This window comes from Juglans microcarpa x Juglans regia, chromosome 8D, assembly GCF_004785595.1.
Source record: "Juglans microcarpa x Juglans regia isolate MS1-56 chromosome 8D, Jm3101_v1.0, whole genome shotgun sequence".
Classification (NCBI taxonomy): Eukaryota; Viridiplantae; Streptophyta; class Magnoliopsida; order Fagales; family Juglandaceae; genus Juglans; species Juglans microcarpa x Juglans regia.
In genome coordinates, this window is record NC_054608.1 from 2587540 (window position 1) to 2601332 (window position 13793).

Sequence of the window (13793 nt, forward strand, 5' to 3'; positions counted from 1 at the left end):
AAATACCACCAGAGCCATGCCCTTTTCTGGAAACTGCTGATCCTCTGTAGAGAAAAGATTCCTGGTTTGTGAATTCTGCATCTTGTTTAACCCCCCCCGCCCCCCCCCCCCCCCCCCCCCCCCCCCAACCCCCCAACAAAAAAAAAAAAAAAAAAACCCTTTCTTTTTCATTTTTCATATCATAAAAACGGTTTCTTGATATGTTAACATTATACTGATGCAGCTGCCATTGCCTATGCTTCAACTTCCATCTAATAAGCAGGGATAATGAGAGACTTCATTCTTTTGGATGCCCTAGTGAAGTGGCTTTTAGGGCTCTAGGTGCTATTTGAGGTTTTGCGTTAGGATTCTGGTTCCGTTCACATTAATTTAGATTTATACTCACACTAATGTCGAAACCAGAATAGCAGCCATAGCTATGGCATCACTGTGCAACCAGAGTTGCTTTAATTTTATTTGTTATGATAGTCTAAGTTCTTGACATATCAGTAAGTGCTTTTATTAATAAATCTTTTACCGAATCACATATTTCAGTTGTGAAATTCTAGAAGAATTAGACGTGCATATGGCAATAATGTTACAGGTTATGGAATCTTATGGTGCGTTATCATTTATATTTTGGCATTTTCTGGCCTCAATGTCTATAAACACTGGCTTATCTGCACATACTGTGGTTGATGCTAGAAGATACATTATTTTAATTTAAGATAATGATTCTTTTTTTCTTTTTCTAGCTAATTTGTGGCAGAGGAATTATATCAGATGTACAGCCACGTAACCAGATCGTGAAAAGAGGAAAGAACAGACAAAAAAGATAGAAGATTTCTGTAATTCTCACACCTTTCTGGGAGGTTCAAAAACCAGCACAGATGAAAGGGGCAGTTCCCATGAAACAGAGTACGTATAGCATTACCAATGAACAAAAAATAATGGATAGGATATACTTCTTTGCATGGAAGCTGAAGAATTTCATGGGCCTAACTTATCTCATTAAACTGGTTCTCCAAGAGAGGATTGTTCATTCCTTAGAAACATATCCAAGATCTTATCTACAAGTAATGTGAGATTATTTCTCAACATCCTCCCTCACGTGCAAGCCAGTATTTTTCCTGGTTCTTGTCATGAGATAAGTAGTGTGGACCTCCATTCGTCCTGTGGCAAACTCTAATACCATGAAAAAATTCATGAGCCTGACTCATCTCATAAAACCAGTTCTCTAAGAGAAGATTGTTCATTCTTTATAAACATGCCCAAGATCTTGTACACAAGCAATGTAAAATTATTCCTCAACAGAAGCCAATCTAAGCCAAAAACTATGATTTTCTGGCTCTTATATAATAAGAACACACCATTCCTGCATTGAGGAAAACTGCGATCACATTCTCTAATTTGTTTTAGCAATTTACTAATAAATGTTGAAGATACAGAAGGCCTGCAATATATACCAAACTATCTTGTTCTTTTTGTTGACATTCTCTCTTTGCCTTTGCTTCTCAAAAGGATGTTAAATCAATCAATCAAGCCAATCAAGCATAAGGCATATCGAGCAAGTAATGGTTGCGACACATTGACAAGCATCAGTTATTGATAGATAGAAAGAGATGTTTGCTTGTATATGATGCGATCTTCTTTTGTTTTATTCATATTCATGTATCTGATGCTCATTATTTTGATGCCAATAAAAAGCGATATATTTGGCGAAATTCAGTCACGGAATTTATTGGAAATATGAGTTGGGAAAGGATCAAATCTTGTCAATATCATAGAAATTAATGCATATATTCCAAATGCCATGCAACAAAGTTTTTGCACCTTCTGCTCTTTTTTACTTTAACATTATATTATTTATATATGTTCGTTTTCCTATGAACAAGCTGAGATGGTAGGAGGCCTGGCCAGGGCCTTGCAAATTTTTGAAAAAACAAATTGCATTCACTTATAACGGACATTACAATTTTGACCTGAAACATTCATTACAAGCCAACTACAATATTAATGGCTCCCCAGTACACAACTATGACTAACATGATCTAATCCATGCTGCAAACCTCTCTCAAACCACCTGAGAGACAGAACAACTCTATCCGAGATAGAGTTTAACAAATCTCATACTCTGTCTAAGACAGAGTAGAGAAAACACTTTATAGACAAAAGTCCTAAACTTGGAACAGTATAATAAATTTAAAAAAAGTGCTACATTTGGTAAGGGATGATATTGCAGATACACAAAAGGTAGCTGTTTTCACGCATAAAATCCACGAGATTTATGCCTACCTGAAAACTTACTCTCGATAATGATCGAAGTGAATAAAGAGAGGGAGGCAAAATTTTCTGGCAGGCAATGTTTGGCAATCTTGTTTCCTTGTTTTTAATTAAGCTCCAAAATCATGTGTTTTGATGGTAATACCAACACAATTATAAGGGTAGGGCAGAAAAATCAATTGAAAGAGACAGGGGAGGGCAGAAAAATTATAAGGGAGATCAAATCGATCATCAGTCAAGAAACAGGAAAAAGAAAAAGGAAAAAAAATATCATGAAATCACTTTTGACTCGTCTAGTTGTCCACTTGCAGGCCCTCTAGATTCAATCATTCAAAGCAAATTACAATCTCATCTGTTTCCATCAACCATATCAACCTTTTACATGCATGCATGAATATTTAAGAAGTAAATCATTTTCCATCAAGTGCATGCATCTTTTTATCCCAAATAGAATAACCCAAAAAAAAAAAAAAAGGAAGAAGAAGAAGATCAAGAAGCAAGAAAGAAAGAAATAAATTTTTGGCTATCTCGTTTCAATCTTGTTATCAATGCAGACTTATTACCTGGCTCATAGGATACCCAAAAACTGACCAAATTAAAAGAACAAAGGACAAAGAGAAGCTCATTTATGATGGTTGAAGTTGCGTCCACAAATCTATTGGATTTGGAGGTGAACTTGTCCTATCTGATATTGCATATTATAAATGCTTGATGTTCTTATATGGGGCCAAACCTTTAGCAAGGATATTTATAACAGCAAGATGCGGTGCTCTTTCAGCCGTTAAGCATCTGCTCAAGAGTCCCCCCTGCAAAGGCAACTTAGCCTTCTTGAGGCAGGAAAAAAGACCTTCAGTTCTTTCCCTCATCATCAATGTTTGATTTTGATAGGTCCAATTATGTGAGTCTATCTAGCTAATGATATCTAATTTTAAGTTAAAATGGTCCGTCCACATCAAAACGTATGCCCTTTAGAAATTTGTATCTTTTACATTTTTTCAGGAAGAAACAAAAGAATTTAATTACATCTCATGATTTTTGTACATTGAAAACCAACTCACTCATTCAGGTCATAGTCCTAACAATTTGGGATGGTTGCATGAATTTGTTGTTATTCCCGGCCCCTCAATCACTACAACAAATATTGATTTTTGCCGCAATGTATTTTCGTGGAAACAGGTGTGAAATCGATGGAAAAAAAAGTCTATTCTGACTTATTTTAGTCGTGGGGAGCTCGTGCAATATAATCGGCGAATAATATTTCTAATAAAAAGGTTTCGTGGCAAATAATATTTTTGGAAAGTCATTTCATTGGAAATGTTTTTTCCCGACAGAAAGATTGGCGGAAAAAGTATGATAATCTAATGCTTATTTTGGTGTCACTCGTGGGGATTACTACTAATTTCGGCAAAAAGTCTACTGGGAGTAAAACTATATTAGTCAATAAATTATAATACGAATATAACTATTTGTGACGATAATAGAATCATTTTGATATAAAATAGTCATTTTAATAAGAATTAACTGGCTACAAATAAACAGTATTTTTTCAATAATATCAAGATATAAGTAAAAAATAATATGAACAACCTAAAGTAATTATAGCAGCAAGCTAGCTAGCTAGGAATATAAGGTGATCATATGTTAATCTAACTAATTAAGGAAGAATATTAATATACAGTACTAACAGCTCTCAATAAATTATAAAGTCCAACACATGATAAAATTACATGATTAAAGTAGGTAGCAGCTAGATAGCTAGGGATCGTGTTAATTAAAAATTTAAGTAAAATATTTTGATTCCCCAACAAATTTGATGATCCTCTAGTCTTAAATCGCAACACCTAGAGGAAGAACTTAATTAAAGCTATATTCCAAAAAAAAAACTAAAAGCTATATATACAATGATCATGAGCCAGTATATGATATAATGCAGCATGAATCTAATCCATTATTCTAGTTGTCTCGCCCTTAATTATTACTTAGTTGCATTATTCTAAAACTAATTCATTGATATTTCTATATAATATATATATATATATCATCATATATACCCTTAATTTTAATTACCACACTGCGAATTAATAATTGAAAATTGGGTATTTGATTAATAATAGAAAATATATTGGGTAATTAGCAGAAAGAAATCATGATCATCATCCTAAATTAAGAACCTCGTCAGGTTAAGTTAATGCTTAAGCTAGCTCTCAGGGTTACGTTCTATGTTAATGAAACTTGATTTAAAATAAAAAATAAAAAAAAAAGGCTAGAAGGGTTGCTTTTGAGGTTGCAATTAATTAGTACGTAAGTATTATTTATTTTCTTCTAATTAAGTAATCAATCATGTAGTTATAACAATGGTTTAATTAATTATTTTCATGCATGTATAACTATTTCATATGCATACATGATATACCACAAATTGAACTGAAACTGCTACCTTTACAAAAAAAAGCTCACAAAAATAAACCCACAAATTTATATCATGATATGTTAGATCTAATTTACATTAATAAAAATTATTTTAAAATCTAATATACCACATCAAGTTATGTCAATTTAATTTGTTTGTTTATTTTTATAGGATCCCTTATGCATGACTAAGCATCTCTCCCTATACACACACATATATAGAGAGAGTAAATATCAATAAAATTCAATCCGATTGAATTTGATGGTTTTAACATTGTGTTTTATTTTTCAATAAAAGAGAATGGTACTCTAATTTTATTGATAAACCCTCACTTTTAGTGGAAGAATACCTTATACAAAGAGAGCAATGAGATTACAAAAACAATCCGAAAACCAAGTTTTTATGAAAAATTTTATTGAAATACACAAGCCAACTAGAAAATACAATAATATAGTGCTATTGCTTAAAGTTAAAAACATTACAAATTAATGATGGAAATCAGGAATACCTACACAATCCAAAGCAAAAAATTTGCTAACCATATGTTTGGGGAGCTCAAAAATAGAGGAAAAATTTACGGTGTAGTGAGTTTTAACTTTGTGTTAAATCATCATATATCCTAAAAGTTTAAACTGGCTGATTGAAAATAGAGATGACAAAAGTTCATACAATCCAAATTAGTAGAATCATTTAATCTATTGAAATGAATGCACAACACCCATTCTTAAGTCTTAACATTATACTACCATAACTTTATGGTATGACGTCTCATGCTTGAGCCAATAGGAACATGGAACACCTCTAATTTTTACTATTTTGCCCCCGCTTCGTAGAATACCAATTGAGGATAAAGTGGTAAAGTTATGATGTTGGAGTTCAAGATCGATTCGATCCTATAAAAAGTAAGAAAATACAGAAAATTATTGAATATTTATCATTTTGGATATTGACTAGTACTGGTCGGTATTGATAAGGAGGCAACGCCCTCTTAACGTATAGTAAACCAAATTCTTAGTAAACCAACTAATTATTACTATACCAAATTCTTGGTAAACCAAACTCTTTTAACATCTTCTTTAAAAGATGTTCATCACGATATCATTCGCAGCCTTCTGAGAACAACTTCTGAGATTCATTCGCCTTCTCGATCAATCCATTGACTAAGGGTTTGTTTAGATATTAGAGAAACGATCTCATTTTATCATTATTTTGTTTTTAAATTTTCATACAAAATATAATAAATAGTTCAACTTTTTTAAATTTTAAAAAAATAATATTCTAACAATATTATTTTCAAGTTATCTAAACTTATATCATCTCATCTTATCTTATCTCATCTACTGTTCAAACGAGTCCTAATTGTAAATTTGATACTTTAGCTAGGTTTTGTCATGAGTTACGTAAATATTTTTGAAAAATTAAGTGTATATATATATATATATATATATATATATACATACACATACATACACACGCAGAGATTATTGGTCATCATGTATAAATTATTTAAAAATATAATGTCCCTGTTTTATGGCTGAAAATCATGAGTAAAACCAGTAAAGATCAACAGCAGAATAGAAGGAAAAAAAAACATTTTCCTTGAAGAAATTGTTAATTATCGTATAGAATAACTCTATCATTCTTGTGAATCTATCATTCAAAAGAAAGAAGAAAAAAAAAGAAGAAGAAGAAGAAAGAAAGAAGAAAGAAAGAAAATAAGAAGTTGGAATCATGCAACTACTCAATTAAAACGTTTGAAAATTTTTAAATGATAAGTACCATTACCTCATGTTTTGATAGAGACGTACTTAATAAAAAACAGAGGCAAAAATTGATTTGATAAGTACCTCCTAGCTAGTTTGCACAATGGATGCTGTAAAACTCATGTCTCTGTAAGACCGGCCCTCCGTTTTATCAAAACGTATAGGAGTTACTTATCGTTTAGAATTTGGATCATGCTACTCAGTCAACCAGCATGTACGGTTAGGCGTGTTCTTAAGACAATTGCACTTATTTTATTTTTTTTAAAATATTTTTTAGATATTTTTAAATATTTTTTTAAAAAATATATAAATTTATTAGTAGTTACTTCCTTAACTATTAAAAAAAATTAAAAATATACAAGCAATCAAACCCAAGGACAACCTAGCATTTTCTTTAGAATTTTACAAACTTTCTAATTGAGTATGAGTTGAATGATCTCAACTTTTTTTTACTTTGAATGATGGATTCACATCTCTATAGAATTCCTTCCTAAAGAATGTGCTTAATTCCTATTTGAATGCTAATTATTTTCGAATTTCAAAAACATTAATGAAAAATTCTATTCTCAGTATGTAGAGTATACTTAGTAAAATATTTGCATAGCATAATTTGATTTGAAAGATAAATTTTAAAATTTGAATCTTACAAATCAAATATTACTATTTAAGTAACTGGATAGATGGTGCATGTACTCTATCAACTGATTTGAGAATAAAATAACTTAATATTAATATTCTCTAATAAATATATGGTTGGTTTTTGTGGATTTTTAACGTTATCTGCCTTAATTTTGACGAAAGATCATCAGCTGCATTAGTTGGGTCTAATCACTTTCGGCACATGAAATCAATCAAAAACTTATCAACTGTGCTAAAGTATGAGATATTTTGCTAACTCAAACCTCTAATTACAAGATAGATCAATATTATATATTATATGGACTTTTTCGATCTCTCCTTGCAGTTCCATGCATGCAGTAGATCGAAACAGATATGGTAGGTGGTCCAAACACATCATGATGATCTTTACGTAATAAATTCTGCTACGTATAATTACTTTTATGTATTTTTTGAATACTTTATTAATGTAATTAGTTAAAGTAGTTATTTTGTATTAAAAAAAGTAATGCAGTCAATCACATTAGTATAGAGTGCATAAAAAATTTATAAATAGGATTGTTCATCCGAATTCCGGCCCAAAACTCCGGGTATACCCGAATCGGAACCTGGGTTTCAAACTCGGGCCAAAACCCAGACCAGGTCAACCCTGGTTAGACCCGAGCCAAAACCCAGATGAATCCAAATTTTAAATCTGAAATCCAAGTTTACAATCCGGTACCTGATTTTTTTTTTTTTTTTTTGTTACGTAACTCTTGATCTAATTAATTTTGATTCCTACACTTCTCATTATCAATTAGTAGTACTAGTAATGAAGATTAATAATTAGGTAAATTAATTCATGCTAATTTTGAAACATTAAATATTCCACGTACTACTTATGTATCTTAGGGCCGGTAAATTATTTCATCTCATCTTATATAATCATTACAATTTTTCAAAACTCCAACACAAAATATAATAAACAATTCAATTTTTTTAAACTTCAAAATAAAAATAATATTATATTTAATTTTTAACAAAATATCTAATCTCATTAAATGTTAACTGCGTAAACATTCGAGGCCTAATTAATTAGGCATTTAAGTTCATATATATATATATATATACACACACTATATGTTGTTACATGCCACTTTTAAATATTACGTACCTTATCCTCTCCGATCAATAAGTAGTTTTGGATATATAATAATATATTATAAATCCAAAAAAAAAAAAAATCATAAATCCGCAAGATCAGGAGTTTATATATATATATATATATCCTATCACAAGGATAACCATTGCACAGCCTGATCATGATCTCCTTTTTCCAGGTTAATTAAAAGAATAGATCATGAGATTTTAAGAAGAAAAAAAAAAAACAATTGATAATTAATTAGCAGAAATTTTTGTTGAGTCCGGCCAGAAATCCCATACCTCAGATTTGTAACCTTCTGATAGTTTTTTATTTTTATTATTTTGTAGTAGTGCATGGCACATGCAATGACCTGACATCTGATCAGATCATCACATGTGAGAGAATCAATAAATTATATATATGGTTTTTTTTTTTTTCATGTGACATTTCTGTTTAGAATATCTAAATAATATTCTACGATCGATATTTAAAAAGGTTTTAAAAATATCATATTTTCAGCCTTTTCAATCATTGCCAAAAAAAAATATATATTCATCTTCTATTTTTTCAACATTCTCTCATCATCCCATGATATAACATTAGATAATAGGTTTATAAGTGAAATATAATAAATAATCTTCAATCATCTACTGCCACATCATTTGATGATGAAAAATAAATGATGAGTAGAATTACTCTATTAAAAAAATAAATAAACCTGTTTTTCTTTTTTCTTTTTTCTTTTTTGTTCTTCATTGGTAAAACTACTAAAAACCCCTTTATTTTAACTCCATAGATAAGGATCATATATATACCCTCGTCATGTCCGCCATGGATAACACAGTTCAAGATCTTAAAATTTAAGATCCTACGTAGTCCATATAAACAACTATAAACAAACGAATATATCACATGTTGTTCAGTACCCTATATTGATCTGGAAAAATGATATAAGAACAACTATACTACAATTTGTTTACAATTAACTATTAAAAACATATTATTTTATTTACTTTGAACTGTTGCAAGACAGAAATTTTAAATTAAAGTAGAAAATATTAATATTTTAATATATAATAATAAGAAAATACTAGTATGCCGCTTCAACTTGACCGCTTGGTAAATTTTTTTTTTTTTTTTTTTACTTAGTCTAATTTTTTTTATTTTTTAAAAATATTTAAATATATTAAAAAAATAAAAAATAAAATAAAAAAAACTGAACCGCACAGCGATAAATGCTGGCGGCAGAGTAACATTGCCCATAGTAATAATTAAGTTGTATCATTGTCCTATTGATCTGACCTCTACCAGCAAAATGATATTTGTCACAAATTCTGCCAACCTTAATTGAAGTAGTACTTAATTATATATACTTATAATTATCTAATAATTGGCACATAATTATTATAATTATGAAATTAGAATTCAAACGTGGACTTGGCTCTGGTATCGAAACCGGCCGAATCCTTTAAAGGATGATATATCCTGTTACGAAACAAACACTTGTCCAACCTCCAACGAATCCCGTCTATCTGAATAAAACGTCCACACCGACCTTATCCTCAAAAAAACGTTTTCAGTGCAAATTAACACTCTTTTTTCACTTCTGGATGGCATGGGTATCTACCTACCTGATCTTAACCCTTCTCATTTCGTTTTCAGTTTTCACTGTGTCACCTTATACGTATCCACACGTACGTACGTTCATGTCAGTTGGCAAACGGACCTGAGAGAGAGAGAGACAGAGAGAGAGTATAAGAAGTAGACAGCTTTTCTCACTCAAGCATACGTACGGATAAGATCAAATTCAATAATCCAGATTTACTGCCCGAAAGCTGTAAGTACCGATCTGTTGATATTTTGTTATATAAACACCCATTTGCTTCTAGCTTTGCACCGCTCAAATCCCATATTTGCCGTTTGCAAAGAAGCCTGCGCCTCGATATACCCACTTGCTGCTGCTTACTCTGCTGCTTGCTATATCTCTCCTTACCCATAAACTCGAGCCAAGCAAACAAGAAAGAAAAAAGAGATATCTGACTCTTTCAGGGCCCATCCTAATCTTGGGTTCTCTTTCTCCTTTCAAGATTTGGTGGAGAAAACATTGAAGACAATGGCTATTGCTCATTTCTTGTTCGGGATCTTGGGTGGGTTTCCAGTTTCTCCTAAAATTGGACTCTTTTCTTTTCATTTTATTATGTGATCCCCATGAAAAGCATCATCACTTTCTCTCTGTTGAAGGTTTATATTCCTGGCGTATTGGACTCATGATTAATTTCTCTCTTTCTCTGTCTCTTGCTACAGGAAACGCTACTGCTCTGTTCCTCTTCTTGTCCCCAACGTATGTGTCATTGATAGCCATGTCTCTCTCTTATGGATTCCCTTTTAGCCCAGTAAATTGTCCTATTTTGTCAACTTATCTTATTTGATCTCCATAAGTGTACTGATATTACATACCATTTTGAGTTTTCGTGCAGTTCTTTTTCATTCTTGGACAAGTTTATACGATTCTTTTTCCTCCTAGTCTTCTCTTGAAACCATTTGGCATTATGTGTTTAATCATCTGCTTATTCTGGTGTATAATCCCAGAAAAAATGCTAACTTTCTTCTTTCAATTTGTGTGAATGGTTTGTGAATAATCTGTGTACGTGTGGTAGGATTACATTCAAGAGGATCATAAAGAACAAGTCCACAGAGGAGTTTTCAGGCATTCCTTACGTGATGACCTTGCTTAACTGCCTCCTTGCTGCTTGGTAAGCTTATTTATTCAAGTGTTTCTTTCCTTATTTTACTCCCTTTTTTTTTTTTTTTTTTTTGAGTCAGTCTATATACAGTCCTCAAATGAGGACGGATCATATAAATTCATATAGTTATATTTAAAAAAAAGAGGCTTGCTATACATTAGTCTACAGCCCGCAGCACACCTCACATTATTTATTTATTTATTTATTTAATTTTTTTTTTTTTTACCGCAGCACACCTTAGGCTGATGCAAACATATTTCCTTAAAAAAAATTAAAATTACAATAATATCCTTTTATCATTTTTCTCCTTTTATTCTCATTCAATCCGTCCTCTATTCAAATTACAAATAGAATTTCTCTTTTTTTTAACCTTATCCGCTTGTCTGCTTATGTCATGGATTACGTGCGTGTTTAACAGTAGTGATTATAGGGGTTTTACTGTTAATTCACGTTAAGTTCATGTAATCCAGGATTCCTGTGATGGATGGTTGGAAGCTAGCAAATTAGACAGAATGACATATTTGCCCCCTCCCCCTTTTTTTTTCTCTCCAAAATCTGGCTTGCAATTAAATATTTGTTTATTTTATTGTGTTATTGGAGTTTTGGTCACGTTTCCAAGTCTTGTTACTGATTTCTACTCCAAATCAAATTATATAGGTATGGCCTTCCCTTTGTGTCCCCTAACAATATTTTGGTGGCAACAATCAATGGCACCGGTTCTGTAATCGAGTCTATATATGTGATCATCTTCATCATATTTGCGGCAAAGAGGGAGAAAGCTAAGATTTTCGGGTTGCTGATGTTCGTGCTGGCAGTGTTCGCGATGGTGGCGCTGGTGTCTCTCTTGGCCCTGCATGACAAGAGCAGGAAGATCTTCTGTGGCTTTGCTACTACCATATTCTCCATTATCATGTATGCCTCACCCCTATCAATTATGGTAAGATATTAATTTCTACCTTCTCTTCTTTCTTTTTTTTTTTTTTTTTTCCTTGTTATTTCTTTAATGAAGGAATGGTCATGTGGTCCCAGATTCAATTAATGCCACAAATTTGCAGTTTTCACCTTTATTTTTTGATTAATTAATGTAGCTTTAAGTCAATTAGGTTCGATATCGTTACTTAAAATAGAGGTCTAGAGTTCGAAACTTCCTTCTTCAATATATCAAAAAAATATATATCAACAGGCTAGTTAATAATTTTTAATAATTCAGATGATATATTAATTTTGTTTTAACATGATTGCAGAGGACTGTGATCAAAACTAAGAGTGTTGAATTCATGCCATTCTTCCTGTCCCTGTTCGTGTTCTTGTGTGGCACTTCTTGGTTTGTCTTTGGGCTCCTCGGCGGTGACCCTTTCGTTTATGTGAGTACCTAATTCTCTCTGAATTTCTTTTATGGTAGCAGCAGCAGTTGGAATGTTGTGATTCCCAACTTCAGTGGTCAAATTCATAACTTTCCATGATTTCTTAGTTCTGTGCATGCATTTCGAAATGGCCTGATTTGATGGAAATGTGCAAATGCTGATACTGGTGCAGGTGCCCAATGGCTTCGGGTGTGGTCTGGGGACCATGCAGCTGATCTTGTATTTCATATACAGAAACAAAAAGGGAGGGACCAAGAAACCACCTAGTACTAGTGCAGAAGAATCTTTGGAAATGGGGCTCCCAAAACCAAACCAAGCAAAGAAATCCAACACAAACGGATCACTAGCTCAGCCAGAACATGATGTCTAAGACACATGCATGCTGCAGCATGGCGTACAAGCTGGTTAATTCAAGCCAGCCCCTAGCAGCTTGGATTGGACCGACCACCTCGATCATTTTCAATGATCCTGTATTTCAGTTTTTAACTTTTTAGTATCGAATTTCACTTCTGCATGATCTAGTGCTAGCTTCAATCTTGTAAGTGAACTTTGGGTGGCTTAAATATTTAGACCTCCACCTCTTGTTGATTTTGCTCTTAGCTAGTTGGATATTACAGCTTAAATATATGATACAAGTGTTTGAATCACAAGTGCACATACTGTACTAATCTGAGATACTGTGTCTTTTCCTTGTGTGAAATATATATGTGGAAAAGGAGACCTTAATTGGGTACACTTGTGAAATGTGGATGATGATGATCGGCATGCATGGACCTTTCATGAGTAATGCTATATACAGTCGTAGAGTGCACAAGCGCCGTATGTGCAGTCGCTTTGAAAAAAAGTAGGGTCTACTATTAAAAAAATAATTTTTATTTTAGGTGGATCATGTATTTATTTACTTTTTTCAAAATGATTGTACGACACTTGCACATTCAAGACTATATTTATCATTTCTCTTAATTAATAATAAATAAATAAAAACAAACGAAAAGCTTGCCATTTGTATTGGAACGCGTTAGGGTTGTCAGCAAAAGAGTTGTGGTCTTAAAAAAAGCAAGGAATTTTTGTAAAAGTCGTGAAACACTGTTGATAATGTCAGGTGTTGTATCGAACCAGAAATGCAAAACAACAAGAAGTGGAGTTGTCAAGTAACGGTTGAAAATCAATAAAGGAAAATCAGCGCAACACAAGGGTATACGTTGTCAAGTAGCCGTTTGTCTCCAAACCAAAAAAAGTAAAACCATCAACACAAGGAGCCTTCAAGTAAGCCCTACATGATAGTGATGATCATGCACATTGCTGCAAAGTACTCTACCTCTTACAGCTTGTAATTTATTTCGATTCCCTAACTGATCATTACATTTTGAGCAAGAAAATTAAACAACAAGCGTTTAAGAAGAGTACTTATCACACAAAAGTACTACTTACATGGTATCAAAGTTATTAAGCTAACACTACCATCTTCGATTCTTTGCTCTGAAAAAATTCTCTCCTTCGAATGTTGGT

The 13793-nt window shown here is 32.3% G+C and overlaps 1 protein-coding gene across 1 annotated transcript; it reads left to right on the plus strand.

Moving 5' to 3' along the window:
• The first annotated feature begins 9573 nt into the window (after positions 1–9573).
• On the plus strand, positions 9574–12872 carry LOC121242093 (bidirectional sugar transporter SWEET1). The gene is made up of 6 exons (XM_041139998.1): positions 9574–10323; positions 10481–10517; positions 10834–10929; positions 11578–11857; positions 12165–12284; positions 12457–12872. Exons 1-6 carry the CDS (start codon positions 10290–10292, stop codon positions 12652–12654), a joined length of 765 nt encoding a protein of 254 aa, XP_040995932.1. The 5' UTR covers positions 9574–10289; the 3' UTR covers positions 12655–12872.
• Positions 12873–13793: the final 921 nt, after the last annotated feature.